At 40.6% G+C, this 21,444-nt stretch overlaps 1 protein-coding gene across 5 annotated transcripts in view; it reads right to left on the reverse strand.

The window, feature by feature from the left end:
* Nucleotides 1-21,444, reverse strand: part of LOC110981774 (uncharacterized) — a 118,638-nt gene that overhangs the window by 88,448 nt on the left and 8,746 nt on the right. For all 5 annotated transcript variants that reach the window (XM_022239653.2, XM_022239652.2, XM_022239651.2 and 2 more), the window contains exons 2-3: nucleotides 18,340-18,391; nucleotides 1,664-1,764 (exon numbers count right to left, since the gene is read on the reverse strand). In XM_022239653.2, the coding sequence (XP_022095345.2) occupies nucleotides 1,664-1,764; nucleotides 18,340-18,391 (153 nt within the window). The remainder of the gene's footprint in view (nucleotides 1-1,663; nucleotides 1,765-18,339; nucleotides 18,392-21,444) is intronic.

Here is a 21,444-nt window from a genome sequence, read left to right on the forward strand (position 1 = left end):
GGGCCAACATGTACATGAAAGTGAATTAACAGGTCATCTGTTCTATTTTGTTTTATTTTGTATAAAAATGTAACGAAGAACATTGTACAACAACATGTACAATAAGAACTACTGACTGGATGTGATCATATTGAACTTTTCACAAGTACTGGCATATTGCACACACATCAACATTTCTCAGGGAACCAAACGCTCTACATTGGGAAGCAACTTGTTCCCCATTATTCCATATCAGCAAAGTGCAAGTACCCAAGTTGCAATCCTCACAACCAAATCCGCTCCAAGCAGAACAAAAAAGGACTTTTTTTTGGTACTCACCGCATAGGCGTGCCATGAGGCAGGCAAGTATATGCACGTTTGACACGGAGCACGCTGAGTACACGTAACTAATTTATTCCAGCATGTATGGTCTTTGCGGACACGCAGAACGTGTACAAAAACTTGCTTGTAACCACCCGTCTTTCTTTTGCCGATTGGGGGTCCACTTAAGCTCGGGGCGGATAGGATGAACATGATCCAATTTTGGAACTGTAAGGTTCCTACATGTACATACTGCATACAAGTACACATGTGCATACCGGTACATGTACATGTATGTACATGTAAACATAATGTATCATACACTATGTATCACTTGAACTTGAATTTTGTTTCCCAAAGTGACTCTTTGAGTTCAGCCATTTGCAGTGGGCTTTCAAGCCCTTGCAACATCAAAAAATGCATGGCCACCAGATTCCACATTTCCAGTGGCCCAATAAGTTCGTGAAACCGGATCCAAAACACGTGGGAACTTTATTCCTAGGCAAAATATTGACAGCAGTGCGACAGGAGCCACCCATTTCATAAGTTGTGTGTTTTGAAAGATGTGCCATCCAAAATAAATATTAAATATTGGAATTTAATTCCTGTCCTCATTTCAATGTCAACCCCCCCAAAAAAAGAAAGTTCACAAAATTTCAAAACAGCTAAAATTCAATGACTATTTGTGGACGTGACAAAAAAAGGGAGAAAATACCAATGTGTTCAGTTTCTGACCATTCATATTAAAGAAATGTTGATATTGTTATTTGCAGCTGCAAGCAGAAAGACTGTACCATTATCACTAACTACAAGTTATCACCAGATCACAAACTGAATGGGATGTATGTAAATTTGTTGTGCGTACTAATAATAATCATAAAATAATTCATTCATTTATAAAGCGCAAATTTCATATAGATATGTTCAAATGCGCTGTACAATGAAGACATTAAGCGTGGAACAATGAATACATTTAAACATGGTTGAGCCGATGGCGTACAAGGGCGCCTCAGCCACCAAATGACCCACAGTCACCAACATCAGTAAAGGGGAGACAGTAAGAAGCAGTTACAGTTTTAGAGGTGGGAGGAAAACCCACAGAGTCAGGTAAGGACTGAAAACCCAATCCACATGTGGACCAGGCCGGGAATCGAACCCGGGACCAGAGAGGTGGAAGGCGAGGCAAGAACTACCTTGCCAACCTGACTCAGCATGCTCCGTGTCAAACGGGCATAAACTTGTGCGCCTATGTGGTGAGTTCGTACCAAAGGACTGTCAATTTCATTCAAAACACGCCCTCTTCTGTTCCCGCTCAGAGCAGTCTAAAAGAGTTGTCAGTTTCCCCCTCCAGGAATTTCCTCACCTTTGTTATCCTTGATGTCCACTGAGATCTGGTTGCAGTCCAGCAAGGCAGCCATGATGTTGCAGTTGCTGATGAGAGCGGCATGGTGAAGAGCAGAAAATCTGTGAGGCAAAAAGTCACCAAGTGAAAAAAAAAAAGAGGATAAATATAACACTCACTTTCTGAATGCAAATCATCGCAATTCTCCATTTCAACAAAACAAATCCTGTGAGGCAAAAGATCAATCACTTTCGCTGTCACTTTATCTCAACTGACATTTTAAGCACCCCAAAATATGAGTATGAGGATGGCAAGCGAAATCACATGCCAGCTAAAATTTCATAGCACAGACAATATTTGTTGAATGACTAAAGAGAATTCATTAAGACACAGGAAGCACCTGTCAAGTTGATTTGAAAGCCACTTTATGGCACATTAATGGGTTTTAATAATGCATTTTAAAAAGAGAGTGCAGTGCCACGAGTTCCGGCTCTCACAGGGCATACCTAATCCTTTCCCATTTTTCTCCCGCTGACATGAAGTCACTTTCACAAGGCTGTTTGGTGCACATTAACCGTGCTTATGAAGAACACAAGCACGGTCCTAATGTCCTGTTCCGATGAAAAGATCAAATGAAATACACCATCACAGTTTCTGGAGAGCAACACTGACGCAGTTTGGAATTTATCTGAGACTAGTGTTTGTCACAATGGGTGAGGGCGCTCATTCCGGAAGAAAGACACCACTGTAGCTGTTCTCATCAACCATGAGTTACCACTGACATCATCATGTTATCTGTATTGCCTATCACCAATTTTGGGCTGATTCTTCCTTTGCAAACAAATACCGGTACCATAGCAACAAAAATCTGCACCGAACCATTACTGACACTCTGGCTATTATTTTTATTACTTATCAGAGCGCTACAGAAAAAATTCGGCACATACATGTACTACATCATGTAGTATGCACGCCAGTCTCCCGTCTCTGAGCTTGACCCATAGCTCAGCTTTACGGTGAATATGAATACAACCTTGTACAATGATACTTTCTCTGTGCCCCCTAGGAAGCAAATTTAGCGTAATGACCAGACGCATCCCCCCTCCTCTTGAAGACGGAGAGGCCCATTTAAGGAAATGAGATTTTTTTCAGCAGACAAACCTGCAGCCTTCCCCAGGTAATTAAGAAATTTTGAATTCCCAAAACCGGGCCTGTGATTTTCCGCAGCGGTTTTCAAGTGTCTCAGGCAGTGAGACGGAGATGGATGATGTATAGTTTGTGCGCCATTCATTTCTTTCAACAGCTTGTGGTGTATGGTTGGCCACCCGGTAATGATCTGTTTGTGTCTGGGGTAGCCTATACTGGGTCAACTTGAATGATTGAGGAAATGTCTTTTTTTTTTGCTCTTCTAACAAGAATACACTTTACCTATTCAATTTTCAAACATCCACCACAATCCACTCTGCATTTACATCAGACTGATTTCATGTGCATGTCTGGTCTTTGAACAAATACTTGCCAGTCAAAATGGTCACTATTTCTCAGAATTTTCTCCACTTGGTTTCTTGTTAAGGCCTTCCAACTACATGCACAGTGCTTTTCTTTAATCTGATGTGCCACTTAAGAGAACACAACGATTGATCTTAATTTCTTCCTTTCATGCAAACAGTTCGTGCGTCTACCGGTAAGTCGCCTGAGTGACAAGGCTGGATGACGTATGTACACACTGCACAGACAATGACCTTGCGTGTACTACATGCGCATGAATGCAAAAAACATACGTGCCAGACTATATTATGTTTTCCAGTTTACCCAACCCCCCAAATCAATACTGAACATACCTTGACTAAACAGAAAAAGCACAACACGCAGCTGGTGAATGGACGGACGGGCGGCACCGATACATAAATGTCACTAAGGAGTGAGTGAATAGCTTCGTTTTCTCTGGAGACGGAGGGTTGTTACAAATCAAGGGCATCAGCATCCCTAGTATGTAACATCTATTCAACGGCAGTCATCTAAGTGAATTTTATTGTCATGCTGCAATTTGTGGCAGGTGACGTGATCATGTGTGCACGCATCTCAAGGGGTGTTATGCACGCTAGGCCTACATTGCAAGGTCTCCTTAACCAAACGTGCACAAATGTACAAACTTCAGGTACATCCATGTACATGGGCAGGTGTATACCATACCGGTATGTATCTGGACACTCAGACAAGTTTAGTAAATGCTTTTTTACTACTTTTTCTCATACCTCAGAGACAGAACATACATGTACATTGTGAACCTGTAAAACCTCATTTCGATACAGTACCAAACATCACTCGTTTTGACATCATGGGGGATATGGTCATGACACTAGGCAAAATGTTTAACGCTTTGACAGCTGACATATCATTATTTGTGAGTTTGCCATGCTCCTTAGACAACCCTCTTATTACCGATATAGCTGGGGGTGGGTAATGCACATTGTTTCCTTGTCACTCAAAACAAATTGTGGTTATCTTGAATCTGAGAGAAAGACAAAACTAAAAAAACTAAAAATAAAATAGAATTTGATAACACGTGGCAGATCAAATTCCAAACAGAACTGGAAAATATTGCATCATGCCACAACAGAAGAAACTTGGTACATGTACCCGGTAGGAATGGCATGCAGGCCTACGTGTATATGCTGTACATACACCCACACTCAAAACAAAATGCAATCAACAGATGCCCACATGTTAAGTATTATGTACAAGTAGTGTAGGTGGATATGACCGACTGGTTCACCGATGTGCCGGTGCCCCTCTCGCCTGCTGATTGATTCACACCTTGGCGTGGCAATCCATTCAACACCCACCAGCCCATTTACACGGATGGCTTCTTGAAAAGCTCATCTCCAGCCTCTGTCGGCTTCTTTCTCTGGTCGGATTGATACCTGCATATGTTTGCTTGCTGTCTCTGCTCATCGGTTAATCTTTCCTAAATGAGACCCACACATCACCTGCCACGGCACCTGTGCCTTGTGCACACAATAAAAGAGGACAACCAATATCCCACCATATGTCTTATAACAATTTGGGCTCTAATGATCTCCGATGAATTGTCAAATGAAGTGAAAACCAATAAAAAATAGGACATCCTGGTACGTAGGAGGGTACCGTACAATGCAAGTGCATGAAAAAGTCCCCTTGTTTGCCACATATGACATCAGTACCATGTTTTCTTTAATTACACAATCATCAAAACTGAGCAGTGTAAAAATTCTTGTTAGTAGGACATGAAAAAGTCCCCTTGTTTGCCACATATGAAATCAGTACCATGTTTTCTTTAATTACACAATCATCAAAACTGAGCAGTGTAAAAATTCTTGTTGGTGTCATCTCCATTCAGAGCTGAATGAAGAATACTTCAATCCATTAATTTCTTGAAGGGTAAAACTTCCATTCCATATGGGACATGGGGAGCACCAAGTCTTGGACTCACACAGGTTAGTGTGAGTCATGCCTCTTTATACTGGTACAATGCCTTTAACCACTTGATGCCCGATGACGTATAAACAAAAAGGATTCAGCTATCTTACTTGACAACCTGAAACAACATATTTAGACTTTTCACCAGCACATGACCTCTATCCAAGCCCTGGCATCCTCCCACTGGTTACCTCAAAAAAATTACTCAACTCCAGAGGCCTTGTACATATTCTCCCACAAATCTGAGCTTCTTCTCTATGAGAAACATGACAAGCTGGCAGACTGTCAAGAGGACTGGCACCCGAACCATAAAATCCATCCCACCCAAAAACCAGCATTTGTCAAACTGGATTCACAGGTTCCCTACGGTAAGTCAAACACTGCCAAAATGCCCAAAATACTTTCATCTCTTAAATTAATGACTTTAACGTTAAACTATATTTATGTTCATTTATGCAAAAAAAAAATCTCACTCCAAAAGATTTTTTCTAGTCTCACTACAGGAGACAATAATGCATTTCTCCAAAAACAAAAATTTACTCTCTGCATTTGTGCAAGAGCCTGGAGTTCCCTTCCCTCTCCCAATCACGTAGCAGTAGTAATCCCAGCCTAAACAGGTAAATCTACCCGCTCCATCACCCAACACGCAAGCTCTGGGGGATTTGATTTCCCTTCAGGCGTTTTTTTTTTCCTGGCAAAGGACTCAGCCAAACATGCAAGAAACAGATTGGTAAGAACATATGTTCATGTCCATGTGGGCTAAATGGTGTGCTCCCCCTCCTGAAGATACATACATTCTTGCAGATACATGTACTACCGTAGCACAAACTCTATAAATGCATAATTTGTAGTAACTTGAGGATACGTGTAGATCTTTCCACATCTCTCTAAATCCAAAAGAACTTACTTCCAAAATCTTTCACACTGTAAATAAGCCCAATTACTTTCCCTTCCTTTTCTGAAGTTTCCATGTACCTTGTTCAACGTACATCCTCTGGGTACCAATACATGTACAGTGCATGAATCTTGGGAGTACAGTACAAGATATGAATTCAATTAACGTCACAGCAAATGTTTATGAAGATGATTAGTGTAACGAGAGTCAAGCCTCTCGTTTGCTACAACTGTTGTTGACCGAGTCACTGCTTCTGATAATAAAGGGTTGACCATGACTGAAGAAATCCTTTAAATTGAGACCATGACAGAGCTCAGTTGTACTTGTACGATATTTGTTCCAATGTTGACTGTCTGAGACATATCCCATCATGTTTCACTCCCTACAGACAAACCAAACTCTGCTATTCAATCAACTTCCACTCCAATCCTCCGACCATTGCCAGCCAGCCACACTTCCTCGCCTTACGCTGTCACTCATCGCACATGTAATCCTAATTGGGGCAATGTTATGTAATATCCCTTCCTAACCACTGAAATTCCTCCAGTTCCTTTAATCACGCTCAATTCAACAAACTGCACAATGGACGAGAAGCCTGGACTCAAATAGGCAAAATTACCGCTGACTTTAGGTACTGGTACACGTATGTGCATTATCTACATTTACATGTTTGCTTAAGGGGCAAAGATATGCAAATCACTTTCACTTTGAAAACCCTTTTTTTGGTCTGTTGCATGTACTAGTACACAAGACATGCATATACATGTAATGTTCAGGAATGTGACAGGAATAGAAAATGCATATTTGATTATCGACATGAATATGCATCAGTCTTGTTTTACCCTTCTGTTGTTAATTACCACTCATGGTTCAATGATGTACAGCTGTGCTGTAAATGAATCAACCAGCTTGAAATATTCAAAATTTTGAAAAGTAGGAAAAGAAATTTCATATTTTATGCATGCATGAATGAGACAACATGTACACTGTCGCTTTTTTCACAATGAACGGTTTAGTTGGTTGGCATGATCCAATCTTACATTCAAGTCTGAAATTTCCGGTACCGTCTGTCTTCTAGAAATCCACTTATTTCTCCTTACAAAATCAAAAACACACATACAGTAATTGTAACCACACAAGAAACGATTGTGGGCCCCAGAATCTTTAATGCCCCGTTATATTTGAGTTTTCCCCAAGCCCTTGTTGACATTATCATTTACACATGAATAGAACCTAGCTGCCAGGAATGTGGAGTACTGGGCAACAGAATGGAACCCAGGGGGAGATGGGGGACCGTACACTCCAAACTCCCTAGGCATTGGCAGACAAAGCTCAAATGTATACAGATAGGATCCAATGAATGGGCTACATGGACAAATCTATATACCCCTACAGCACTGGAACCCAGAGAAGGTCAACTTGTAGCATTCTGGCTGAGGTTCCCACACTTACAGCAGGATTCTTTTCTCTCTCTTTCTCTCTTGTAAATTAATAACTGGGGAGTTGGCAGAAAAGTAAACCCCTGTGGATTTTTTTTTGTGAATACTTCAGTGGGCGAAGATTACTGAGCAAAGTGATTTGCTGGAGTTTTCTACGATTTGAATGTACGAGTATTTGGCACTGACGAGAAGTGTCACCCAAAAAGATCAAGAGTAGTTTCTATTGGTTCTAAATGATACCCAGAAACAAAGTACATTAATGGAGAAAAGAAATGAAAAGATGTGCAAGAAATATTCGGGGGGGGGAGGAAATCTACTTACTTACATGTACATGTATGTACTGTACTGGTAAATGTAAATGTACATGTATATTGGTGCATGAAAGTGAACCATGTCACAATCTGTATCCACTGAACCTCACATTACTACCCTTAGAAATAACCTTCCAAACATGGATTGCATTAGAAATTACTCACACACAAACACCATTCCCTGATGTCAACAAATTTGAATTGCATTTGCAGTTGCTATGAATTCAAAAGCCAACAGTGAAGTTAAATTTACATGTCATGCATTTGCACTTTGAACATTCAGGCAGTGGGCCTATTGGCACGACGTAAACCTTTGGTCAATCATTCACAAGAAGAATTCCCATTGACGTTCTTATGAAATTTTGGAGCTGTACAAGGCGTCCACTTGGCCCGCTTCGTCAAAAGTCCCCCCCCCCATCTCTTTAATTGCCATCTATTTATCAAATCAATTCAGCCCAAGTTGGGAGTAGGGAGAAAAAAAAAACCTGAGAGCGCAAGTGCGCACAAGCAAAGCAGCTCTATGAGTAAAGCAACCCCAAAAACGGTGTCGATGATGGAAAGACTAATATATCACGTATGACGCGTGCACTGGCACAAGGACTGGGTAGAAAGCTGAATAAATTGACACAGTCCTATTGGATCTCGGTCCAATATTAAAGCTCAGAGGCCGCCTACACGAACATTACACATGAGACATGGTTAAAACAGTACAAGCTCCAACTGCACGTTCAAGTGATTTAAATGTAATAGATAGGTACATGTACATCTATATATGCCATTTAACTCATTCCGCTAGACAGCTCCGTGTACTGGTTCAGTTTTGGAATTGAAAGCAAAGACAAACAGAAAATAACCTTTACACTTCAAGAAAATGCAATCGATCCTAACCCTAGCCCACACATCTAGGCCATAAATTTTGCAGGGAGGGGGAGTTTATCGGTACTTACATGTATATGGGTACATATCTGGAAAGTGGCCAAGTTCTTTTTTTTTTTCAGAAACTGATATTGATTTGGATCATAGCACACAGTTCCAGGCTATAAATTTAATTTTTAGAAGGTGGTTAAACAGTGAACCAAGTCTTCCAGAAATACCACACCATAATCAGATTTTTCAATAGTCAACTGGAAAAGTTAGGTCAACTTTGATTGCTAGTATTTGCTACCCCAATTTCTCCCTCCAACCCTCCACAATTACCTGGCAGTTAATCTCTCTGCTATTCAAAAGCAGATTTTTTTTCACATATACACTCTGTTGGCTCAGGTGGGCATAAGCACAAGATCAGTTCAAACTGCTGTCCATGTACTGTACATGTACAGCACTCATTGTATGCATTGTACATGTAAATGTAACCCAGCCTAGTCATTTAGTGTAATTCTGGACTGTTTAATTAACGGATTAGTCAACCTTTCAGCTTCAGCATATCCCACATGATGATTACACAAACTGATAGTGACAAATGATGAAAAGAAGAGCTATCCTGAAACTAGTACAAACCGGTATGCAAAATGTTTATTATTGCAGGGTCTCAACCCAAGTTGAACACAACATGATTTACATGTACAAGACAAGGGAGCATAATTCAAAGGAAAAAATTATGAAGGTCAAAATTGAAGGCTGCAAACAGAAAAAAAAAATTGAAGGAATTTGGAGAGAACTGGAAAACAGTACAGGTATGTTGTAACTTTGACCTACAGACGATTTCAGGAAACGTGGGTACAGTAACTATGTACCATTGCGTAAGCCTTGTGCCACAAATTTATGCTGTTGCTGCGCAATATATACTTACGCTTGATTTCACAAAAAGTTGCTGCCCCACATTTTAATAATATTAACTTTCTTGGACAAGGACAAAAATGGCTTTTTAGGACGGCTGTTCCTTTCCAATATAGCAGCAGTCATCAAACAGTAGTTGAATCACCTACGCCCGCCAGTTTGAAAAAGTTTTCCTCTTTTCTTCGTCAGAACTGGACAAACAATCTCGCAAACTTGTTCATTTCTCATATAAGTCTTGTGAAGTTCAGCAACGACGAGGCGTAACTGAACACAAGAAGCTAATCAAATCGTTCAGTTTCACTTCGTTCGGCGCAACGTACGCTACGTAAAATGACTGCACAAGTTATGCCATAATTTGTTGCATAAGTCGCGGACTTACATCTAAACAATGCATAAGTTTTGTGAAATTGGTCTCTAAGACCAATTTCACATATGAATGATATGTTGCAAAACTTATGCAATAAAAATAATGTGGCATAAGTGGAGTTACGCCACTGCGTAAAGTTTCATGGAAGTGGCTGCTGGCTTGGAGTGGTTTCTATATGGTGCTGAGCGCCAATTAACCATGAAGTAAGTCCACACTGTAGGTGTTATGTTTTCCTTGGGCTCTTTGGTGATGATCTGCCTGTCCAACTGATCCAAAGGTACACTGCTGTATATGCAAGGTGGACAAATTATACAACTCCTGTAGTGCTGGTACGGCCATTCCTTCACCTCCCAAGTGCATTGGTACCGTACATGTACATGTATATGTATGTTCCCAACAAGTAAAGCATGTATTACCCCTGCTTCTGGTAACCAACTTGCTGTTCCTTCCACGAGCACTCCGAGCTGCGTTTTTACGGCAAGTTGAAGAAAACGAAAAACAGAGGGAGAAGAAACTACATTTTTGTTTTCACTTATTGCCATCTCTGATATACGCTCTTGACATAAGTAGTGATGCTCTGATGGGGAAACCGGGACACTCCACGGATTGTTGCAATATTGTGAGTATCATGTTTGCGTTGCTGGGTTCAACTCACTCTTGAAGAATTTTGAGTGCCTGAGTGGTCAATACTGATCAAGGCATGACTACACTTGTTCTACAGATGAGTGCATCACATGTACGTGCACACAGCCCGGGATGCCTTAGACAAGCACATAAATTTACCATGTACAATCCGGGCATCGACCACTATGCAAAACAGTAAACCAAACCAAAACATTCACATTATACTTGAACAGTACCATGTACGGACATCCAAAGCAAACTTGATATTTGTGACTTGACACACACTAACATGGAGCACCCCCTCACCAGCAAAGCAGGTAGGTTGGTGGGGATCGTTTCATCTAGACAACCGGCACAAACGTGGTGACGAAAAGCACGTATGCGAAAGCATGCCCTCTCTTAATCCCGCAGAGAGCAGATACTTGTACGGGATATTTCACACTTTTGGGAAGAGGAGCAAAACTTAATCCAACGTGCCACCAAGACTTTAACATCACAAAGAGGTACACGTACAAACACGTGTACATGTACATGTACGTACCGGTACTTTTCTGCTACACTTTATGCAAAAAGGTCACCAATATTAGACGTGTATGGCAGTTTTTACAATTTTGGAGGGAACAGTTGTAATCAGGTTGTTTCAATGCTTTTCTGTTAGATTTTATGCATGATGTAGCTACACATGAGGTTCCCAAATGGGTGATAATGAAAACACATGAAACAAAGTCAGGAATGGATCTTGGAGGCAAAAACTGAGGAGGAAAACTTACCACACTTGTCTATCTCAAACTCAAAAATGGTAGACTTATGTTGACAGCATGGTTGAACAATAAAAGTAAATGTCATAAACAGTAGCGCCAAAACTTGAAGTAATTCATTACAAACACATTATGAAATGTGTACATTTATACTGATCAGTTGGAAGTCAATGCACACTCAAAACGTCTGCTGTTTAAACCGCATGTGTTTCTTCTTTTTTTTCAAAATACAGAAGCAGATGTTGGAAATCCTTCCCTAAATGCAAGGCAAACATGCTGATTAAATTCACCTGCTAAATGAATTGGTCGGTGATGATTTTGATTGGAATGCTGATTGCCGAAGCTGCAACTCTGCGAGCCTGAAAGCTAGCAAGCGGCACGCGTGTGTGTGTGCAGGGGCCGATATCCGTAAATGATCACGACATCGCCGAATATCTGCCCCCTCCTTTCCTACGTGTCGTGCATCGCTCACCCACGGCAGGGATGCGGCACATGTGAGAAGCCTACATGTAGATGGATTGAGAGATGTGCGCGTTGGTTAATGATCCATGAATTCAACACAGTTGGCTAAGATGACTTTCACAGCAGCGGCCCAACAGGAAAAAAGTCACGTGTGAGGGTCACGTAATATGAGAAACCTTATTGTGCTAAAAACCAGAATTGCAATGTGTAATGAATGCAAGAACTTCGTAGGAACATGTGCAGCATTCTGAAATGAATGTGTATGTACATGTATGTATCTGTATCATATGTACATTGTATCATGTTTACAGCTCACCCAAGTCTTTAGCATTGTCTGAATCAACATGGGATTGGATATTTCCTAGTGGATTCTAATAAAAGTGTGCTACATCGATCACGTAACTGGACAAGTCATCAACCTGAGCTGTGACTGATGTGTGAAAGTGCCAGTTAGCCACGCACGACTGAAAGATTGAGTGGGTGATACCACCGAAGATTTACAACGTATCTATAGAAGAAATCCCTATGGATTTTTTTTGTACATATACTTTAAATATATCATCCAGGGCCATAGCGTGACGAGTGAATCACTGTCATGCACGAGTGCCTGGTTCCGGTAGATGGGGAAAAGTCTGGTGTCTGACACCTGGCAACACTGAACACAGTACAGGTACTTGTACTTTAACCAATCCAGTCTCTGAACCGCTGCGAAATTGACAACTTTAACTACCGGTACATGTACACTGGTACAGTCAGACTGTAAAATATTCCAACAAGAAGCAGATAAATCCAGGTACAGGCAGATCTGCCTTACAATATTTTGGAGAAGCTACAGGGATGTACATCTACACTGCAGGAACTCTTTAATTTTTTACACAAACAGTGAGCAGATGCCGTTCAGGACACGCAACTCTCAAGCAAGAAAGGTTTGGTCAAATGAAAACAGTCAAGAAGCGTAGCACAACATGAAAGCCTACGGTGGAACCAATCTGAGGGGAGTTGTGAGTTAGATGCCTACTGAAACTGCCCTTCAAGAGGGTTTTGGGGAGAGAGGGTAACCTTGTGCGTTTTAGTTTTTCTCCCAAGGCTATGTGTGGATCAGAGCTACAGTAGGCCTACATGTACAACTTGAACTGCCTCTGTGACTGTATCATCTTGTTCATGCAGGATTCACGTTTTTTTGACACACTCCTGTTAGCCTTGGCTTGAGTACCAAGCGCTATGGTCAAAAACTAATTAAGTATTCAGAGAATACACGCATGTGCAATTCCAGTGGCAGTAACGATGTACATGTACAAAGCACCACTCGCAAAGTTCATGCACACCACCTCAAGTTTGAGAGTGCGCACGTGAGTGTGGTGCCAATGACTCCCTGTGCACTAACAGCATTTGGTGGGATTAATCTGCACATCTGAAACTGGGCCTCAGTTAATTTATCACAGGTTCCTCATCAGAATGACAGCTCCAGACAGGCTAAATCCAAAGTAGTCAATGATAGTGCTCTGGCCGTGGACGGTGGCTTGGCCAGACATTCCATCACTTCGATTGTCACACCACAGTCTGCCATTGTATTATTGCATGCTGTATGGGACAATGCCAAGCATGTCAACAAAATGACAATGCCGGTTTGTGAACTTTGGAGCTGAAAATATTTAAATAATTCCAATTTCATCTTTACATCCTGACAGTGACAGCAGGATGAATAACACAGCAGGTATTCAAATGGTTTGCTTGTCTATATGTTTTTCCCCTTAAAACAAACTCATAAGAGACAACTTACAAAAAGAGAACCATTTTCCCAGGCATTTTTGTAAACAGAAGTTTGTTTACTTTATGAGAAGGTTTTGTGGTATTTAAATATTTTCTTATTTCTTTTTTCTTCAGCCATACGTACAGGTACATGTATATAAATTTCTTTCATAACAGCTGCCACCCTACCTACAGTATAGGATGATTTTCATGACCACTGAAAACTCTAAACAACAACAAAATATGTAAAAATAAATAAGATAAATATTCAAACCTCTCCAAAGTGTAAAATAAAAATAAACACTTACCCGGTACCTAAAAATTGCAAGCTACACGTCATTTTATGTCAAGTAATATACGTCACCATGCAACAAGGGATGCTAACTATATATGCGTAGATCATGTAGTTCATGTCATACATGTACATGTAAGTCTGGTACATGCCATCTGATCTTTCTTACATGTAAACGCAGATGAAATTTTGGGAGCGCGGGGAGGACTGTAACTTTTGAATCTCACATCTACAGAATGAAAAAAACACAAGATCAGGTGTTTTTTTTTCCTTAAATAAAATCAAGAGAACGTCCAAATAGGAAAGCCAATTGCTCAGCCACTGAGCTTAAGGAGTCACTCAATTTTCTCTTTCATTGGCTCCTGTGTCATGCTTCAACTCTCCATGACACACGCTTGACTGCTGCTTGCATTCTGCTCGCAGGGTTTCATATCCTCTCATTGTCTACTCCATGTCTGGTACATACGAGCTCAAATTCTCGCTAGCTCCAAATCTCTCACAGACTTCTTCCCCCTGTAGTGCTTTCTTCCTGTTTCTCCAAGAACTGTGAGCATCACTTCAACAAACAGTTGATTGGACCCATATGATAAAACATTTTTGGACATCAAACAGATCTTGCAAGGTACAATGTACATTACTAGTAGCTCTGCTCAAATTGGACGTTGTTGCTACAATTTAAAGACTGTTGTCAAAATGGCAAAATGAAATTATCCCATGCAGACAGCTTTTAAACTGTCGAAATTGTCAAGTGTCGATCGTCTATTGTTAGTTTTACCTTCCACAGCAGTAGTTTTACGGGGTCAACTCCTGCACGAGAATGACACTGTCAGTTTTATGTCGTAGAGAAGTCCTGTGTTAACGACCACTGTAACGTACGGTAAAACTTACATTTTGATAACGTGACCTAAGGACATACATACCAGTACAGTACGCCCTCAGTTGTTTCCCGAGCATGCACGCACACCTACCTATATACTGCACATACTAATACATGTACACCGTATACATACATGTACAGACATTGGAGATGACAAACGGACAACTTGACAACGTGCGGGAAAAAATTTCTAAAAATTTCGCACTTCCCTGAAGCCACAACGTCAATCAAGAGGTATTTTCATGAGCTTCTAAGACATGCCACTGTAGGTTGGTACATTGTACATGTACTGGTACTGTAAGTGGACAAGGGTCTTTCCGCTGGTCACAAGTAATCCATGTGCAGATGCACAGAGGAACAACCTCAACAGAATGTTTACAAATGAAGTGACATTTCACAAAGTATTGTCCAAATGCAAACGTGACTTATGGTTTCAAGTGCACAAACATACCAGTACTGTACATGTGTGTTTAAAGCATCTACATACATTGTACAAGGGATCAGATGTGCATGTACTGGAAAAAGGTCCCCAACCCCACGACCTGTGTCAGCCCCTCCAATTAAATATACCTCCCCACCCACAAGCACTGCTGTTCCACCAAAAAGGGAAAAAATAACGCCCCCATTTCTAAAATCCTAAATTCAAACAAATTCCTCCTCAGAGTCAGAGATGCAGCCAACAGGACTAATCAAATGCTGCAGGCATCTGCCACAGTCTCTCTTGTACATGCATGCGACGCGGGGGAGAACCCCAAAAGAATTATCTACGATCAATGATGCCCAGATCCATCTTCCTCCTTTTTTTCCCCTCCCGTAAATGAGCCGGAAACCGGGCCAGCGTTCTACGGTGACTCCCTCGAGGTATGTCATGTACACTGTTGTAATTCCCAATGACCGATGATGGAATCCTGCGTGAAATGAGCACTTTATTTAGGGGGGGGACAAGAACTAGGTTTTTCTTCTTTTTTTAGGCTGAGAAAAGCAAAAAAAGGTCAATTAGCTCAGGTTTGCAAAGCATTCATAGAATGAGCAATTTGCATGCATGGCTAACTACAGTGGTAGGCCTACACCAATTTAGTAGAGCCAATCAGACACAAATTGGTTTAGCAGAGGAAAAATTTGCTTGGAGAGAAAAACAGGTCACCAGGCCCATTGCTAGTTACTAAAGTACATGTACATGTAAACGGTACATGTGCAGATGTTCTGAAACTTCAACCATGCATCCCGGTTCAGTGCAGTAAAACAATTTGGGGAATAAGATTTCGAGAAAAACATTGATAGATTACTATTTACAGACCATTTTGTAATGCTTCAATGAACTTCTATGCTAAATGGAAAACTCATCTGACTCTCGACAAGGTCAGTCACCACACACACCCCTCCCTACTGCCAGTATATCCCCTTATAAGGTTAAACCTAAGAGCTCTTATGTTGTTCAAGCACTGAGCGAAGTCCAAGATCTGTCCAAAAAAAACCAGTTCAGAAACCAGCTACTATGAGTACGCTGAAACAATTAAAATTACAAGATTCATGTTAGTGGTCTGCTTAAGTATGGATGTGCGGTACCTATACACGTATGAAGAATACAGTGTACAATGCCTGGTTCCTGAAAACAATTTTCAATTTTCAATAAGCTAAAGTTTGCACTTTGCTTGGGATACCAGCTCATCATTTTGCACGGTGCAGTACCGTACAATGTAACCGGTATCCATGCAATATGGAACTATTTCCTTGAGTACCCCATAATGCATAGGCATGTTTACATTTTAACCTGTACCATTAGAGTACATTGTATCTATTTAGAATATTACCTGTCCACACATGTACATTTACATGTATATCGTAATCCTTTTAATACAGTGAATAACCTTTAGAAAAGCTAGGTTGTTCGGTAATTTGTTTACCTAGTGAACTTTTGCCAGTCAGCCTACAGGCATGTTTTCTCAGCAGGACGCACATTTTTGGTGGCACGTCAATTTACAATAGCGCACCTTTGAAGATGGTCTTCACAGAGTACCATACAATTAAATGCACTCACCAATCATCCCTATTCACAAAGGCCCCATCAAGTTAAACTCAACGGTGTTTTCTTTGCACGTTCCCACAAAATGAGCCAACTCCTGTCAAAAGCCATGGACAGAAATCAAACCAAAGTTAGAGAAAAAGGCCTACTGTTCAGTAGCATCCTCTGATCACTGCTGGTTGAGTTCAACTGTCTTCACAGGCACATGACCTGTGATAAGGAAATCCTAAGAAAATGTGTGCGTGTGCGGTATGGTATACTTCACGTGTAACTTGGACAAAATTCAACACTGTTAGATATGTACCCAGGAGCACTTCAATATGTTATAGTGTGCATGTAGACATGCATGTGTCTGCAAACATACGTGTTCGTAAGGAATTACATGTTAATTAGTTAATGCTACCGGTAAGTACACATGTACTTAAGAAACCAATAATAATAATGTACATGTACGAGTATAAGAAATTCATCATTCTCATTTTTAAGACCTTGAATTGAAAATGGAGCTCTTTCTTTTTTGCCAGCACTTAAGAGTCATTTCCATTTCAGGAAAAATGCTTAAAATGTACATGTACTAGTAAGTCATTCAGCACATGGCACTGAGCTAAAGTCTTATCCAGCACGGTTTTATTTGCAGGTACACTTATTTCAAGAATGTAAAAAATCTGATTCACCATTAAAAACCATTTTATGAGTGCATTTCTGTTTAATACACTATTTTTACATTGGGGAAAAACACTCCGTCTATAAGGCCCCTGTACATCAACCTAGAAATTTTTTATTACACTGTACAATTATTATGACACATGAATCACTGTGTTTCGTTGATGTAGGTTGAGAATTTTTCCGTTTTAACTACGGGTACAGATTTCACCAAAGATACTGTTACACATACATGTATCTTATTCTTTATCCAATTCAGCGGTCCCAACCAAGCAGCTGGTAATACATGTATTTTGTGTCCTTGAGCAAGCCATTTTATCTTTTTCGAGTCTATTCCATCCAGGAGTGTCACTGCGTACCAGCAATAGTTGGAAGCAACCTGCAGTGGACCAGTATCCCATCCAGGGGCAAATACCGGTACACGTAGATGTAGCTCAATCCTTTATTGGGTGCATTCAGTTAGCTTACGCAGGGCAGCCCTGACCTGGGGATGGTCATGTGTGCTGTGTCAAGCAAACGAGATGGTGGGGACGAGGTTAAACCCATGTAGATTTGACTTGCGGAAGCTAATCGAACGCACCCAAATACTGGCCCAATGAGCCACACTCGATCAGCCCCGGTATTCATGTGTGTAACATCGGTGCAACAATTCATTTGAGAAGAATATGCCCCTCTCCTTTGGAGACCTTTATGAGACACCATTTTGTGTGCTTCATTTCAACATCCATTTAGTTTGAAGAAATCATAAAATCACCCCTCTCTGTAACAGCACACTGCACAAGTGAGGGGATACTTGGAACAGATTTGACCCTTGAAATCATGGGAGGGTTCATGCGCAGAAGTCGTTGAGTACACACTACGAACATCTCACAAAAGAAACAGTGCACGAACAATGAGCGCCTATTGTTATTGCACAGCGCTGCTTCTGTTACATGTAGACGTTCATAGTGACAGCCAGTTGACGCAAAAAGTAACACTTTTGTTTTGTTCCCTTCAACTTACCCATCTTCATCCTGGTAGTTCACAGGAGACTTTTTGATTGTGCCTTGCTTTTCTGTGGAAATACAAAAGAAAGAAATTAACGTCAGATGACTCTCGGAGACTTTGAGCAACCAATATGGAAACTGCAAAACATTCTGAATGGAGTGTTAAAGATGTGTAATTGCTTCCTGAAAGATGCATGAAAAACAGTTCAGCCTCAGACAAAAAAAATCCACAAAGTATTTTTCATTTTTCACCCAATGTAATAAATTTAAAAATACACACAATGCAGCTTAGGCCTATGCCCGGGATACACAAAGAACAGTAAAAACTCTTCTGGAGTCACTGCTACATGTAGTACACCATATGTTTTATTTCTTCTTTAACTTGTAATAAATTTGGAACTTCAAATTTTTTTACCAGTATTTCACTCAACTGGACCACTGTACTTCCAACACATTTTTCCCAATTTGACTGCACATTGAGACTTTTATCTGCAAAGTCTGACTATATTGTAGATTACCCATGGTTTCAACCTTTTTTGCCGAGTTAGCCCTTATGGTGCTCAGTCTTTCACCTGTTGGAGGATTGAGGACTGTTAGGATCATCATTCCACTATCAGCAGTAACCAAGTAATTAGCATGCAGCTATTACCCTATTTCTAAAGGCCTAACCTCACAGTCAAACCTGACATCAATCAAGACAACCTTTTTTTTCTCTCTCAAAAAAAGCAAAAGAAGAATGTCAGTATTTGTCAGAGGTTCAGATAGAAAAATTTAACAGCCATTTTTGAAGAAGTACAGTGAATAAAGTGGCAAGGGGTCAGGAACAATCGTGTCTCACTGGGCTCACACGCAAATCAACTTTCAAAAACACATTTGAACAAAAACTTTGTGGTTCATCGACTCAGTCCACAGAGTTTTAGTCAGATGGAGCCAACAATCTCATGAAATGAAATCCACTTTAGAGTGAATTTTTGATGTCTGGCCAAAGTTTCATGAAAAACACAGGCATGAAACACAGGCCCCATATCTTTCTCCGGTGCACAGTTACACAGCATACAGTTGGTTACGAAAGTTGCGTGCAGTGCAATTACATGTACACCATAAGCATTGTATTCAAAGTGAAATATGAATGTACATGTACCGTAGGTGCTACTTTATACAAAGTACAGGTATGTACATGTATATCATGCATGATAACCTTTTTGGTAATTTCTCTCACCTCGGACACCTCCTCAACTTTGCAACATTGTCAAGAATCATGTGTCAGTTGTCAGTAAATGTACATGTACATTATTAGTACATGTACCCAGATACCCTTTTTTGTCGTCTTCTGTCATTCCAGTTACAACTTTACATTTTTCTTGTTTATCTAAACTTCTACTATTTTTATTTAATGATTTTTCTTTTTCATTTCTGGTTTATTTTTGTGACCTACACCCACGTACATGGGTAATTTGTTATTTGTGGGCTCGAAAAAACAACTGCAAGCTTTACTCAGATGGGATTCGAACCAATCACCTTCTACTAATGCAGACATTCTACCACTCAACCATTTAACTTCCCTAGTCAGCTGGCTGGTTCGAGTCATCTGGCTGGTTCGAGTGAGGCAGGCAGTGAGTGCTGCAAGTAAACACTTTTCCAAAAAATTACAGTACATCTTAAAACAGCATGTTGTTGGTTTCCCAAAAAAGTTTGCCCGAAAGTATTCAAGAATGTGAGCCGAATTAAAGGCTTCTATCTCCGATTCCTGACGCGACTTCCCTTTAAACAACAGTCAGCTCAGAATCATAGCCATCACCACTGAGACATTTTGTGTATTAAACCCCAGGTGTGTACACCTTCTCCAATCTCCTTCCACACTCCAACGTGTTGACATAACATGATCCTCAGCATTCAAGCAGCAGACCCTTGTTTACCTAGATGTAAATTTGACACGTCCTGTATATCAATTAGCTGGTGCAGGCACTCCAAGTTCTGGTAAGTTTGATGTTGTTTTACACATCTGACTTACTAGTACATGTGCATGTACATGTACCTACATGTACCATGTACATTGTACATATAGAGTACCTTAATTCAGTTGCCATGCTCATTAATGTGTGGACCCATTATTTCCTCTGAATGTGAATTCTGCTATCTAACTATGACTTTATTACATCTGGACATGACAGGTAATAGTTAGCACCTACAGTATGTGAACTTGTACATATATTCAAACTCAAACAAGACTCGTACATGTAAGTGTCCTGACTCCCCAATGTCACTGTGTAGTTTCAAAGTGCTTTCAAGGCTTTAGCGTAGTAAAAAGCAATAAATCATTTAGAAGGTTCATTTTCAAATATGAATGCATACATGTAAATGCCCGAAGCACGATTTCCTTCGACCCAATCTGCCCTCCAAGTTCCTTCACAAGAAGGCTGAAAATATTCTTTAGAACATTACAAGTACATACACGTTTTTTTTTTACACATTCATGTTATCCAGCCCTTTTCCTCCTCCCCGACATCTGTTAGGTACAGACACCGGTACACTGTACACTGTATGTGCTATACACGTACATGTACATGTACATGTAGCTGTCAACTCCAAGTCTATGTAATTTAAGCCTACTACTGTACGTGTACATTAAGTGCATCAATGGGAGAATCGCAATATTGAACAATACCTCGGTACAAGCTGAAGAAATTTTAACTTTGAGCTACATTTAAAGTGCAAAATGGACACAGGAACTGCCCAATTTGGGGCCCCTCACCAGCCAATCCATAAACAGATGTACATGTACATGCATGTATACTGTGCACATGTATAAAACGTACATACGTACTGTACACGTACACATCAGTATGTTCCTGAACTACACGTATCAGAGTGCACATTCTGTCACAGCAGTTCCCACAGTCACATTGGTTTTGCACCGTTTGACGCTCATGAGGCTTCATGTTTGCTCAAATTAAAACCATCACCAAGCCCTGCACAACTGTAGCCTGTAATTGTTTTTCTCTCTCGAGGGATGCACAGACAGACCAAACCAAATCTTGAAAAACATCCCCGCCAATTTCCTTAAGTCGTTTTAATTTCCCTCCAAGTAAATCACTTGAAACCTAACTGCCTGAGTCGTCTG

This window comes from Acanthaster planci, linkage group LG07, assembly GCF_054643075.1.
Source record: "Acanthaster planci isolate LZ-2023a linkage group LG07, COTS_SCS, whole genome shotgun sequence".
Lineage (NCBI taxonomy): Eukaryota > Metazoa > Echinodermata > Asteroidea > Valvatida > Acanthasteridae > Acanthaster > Acanthaster planci.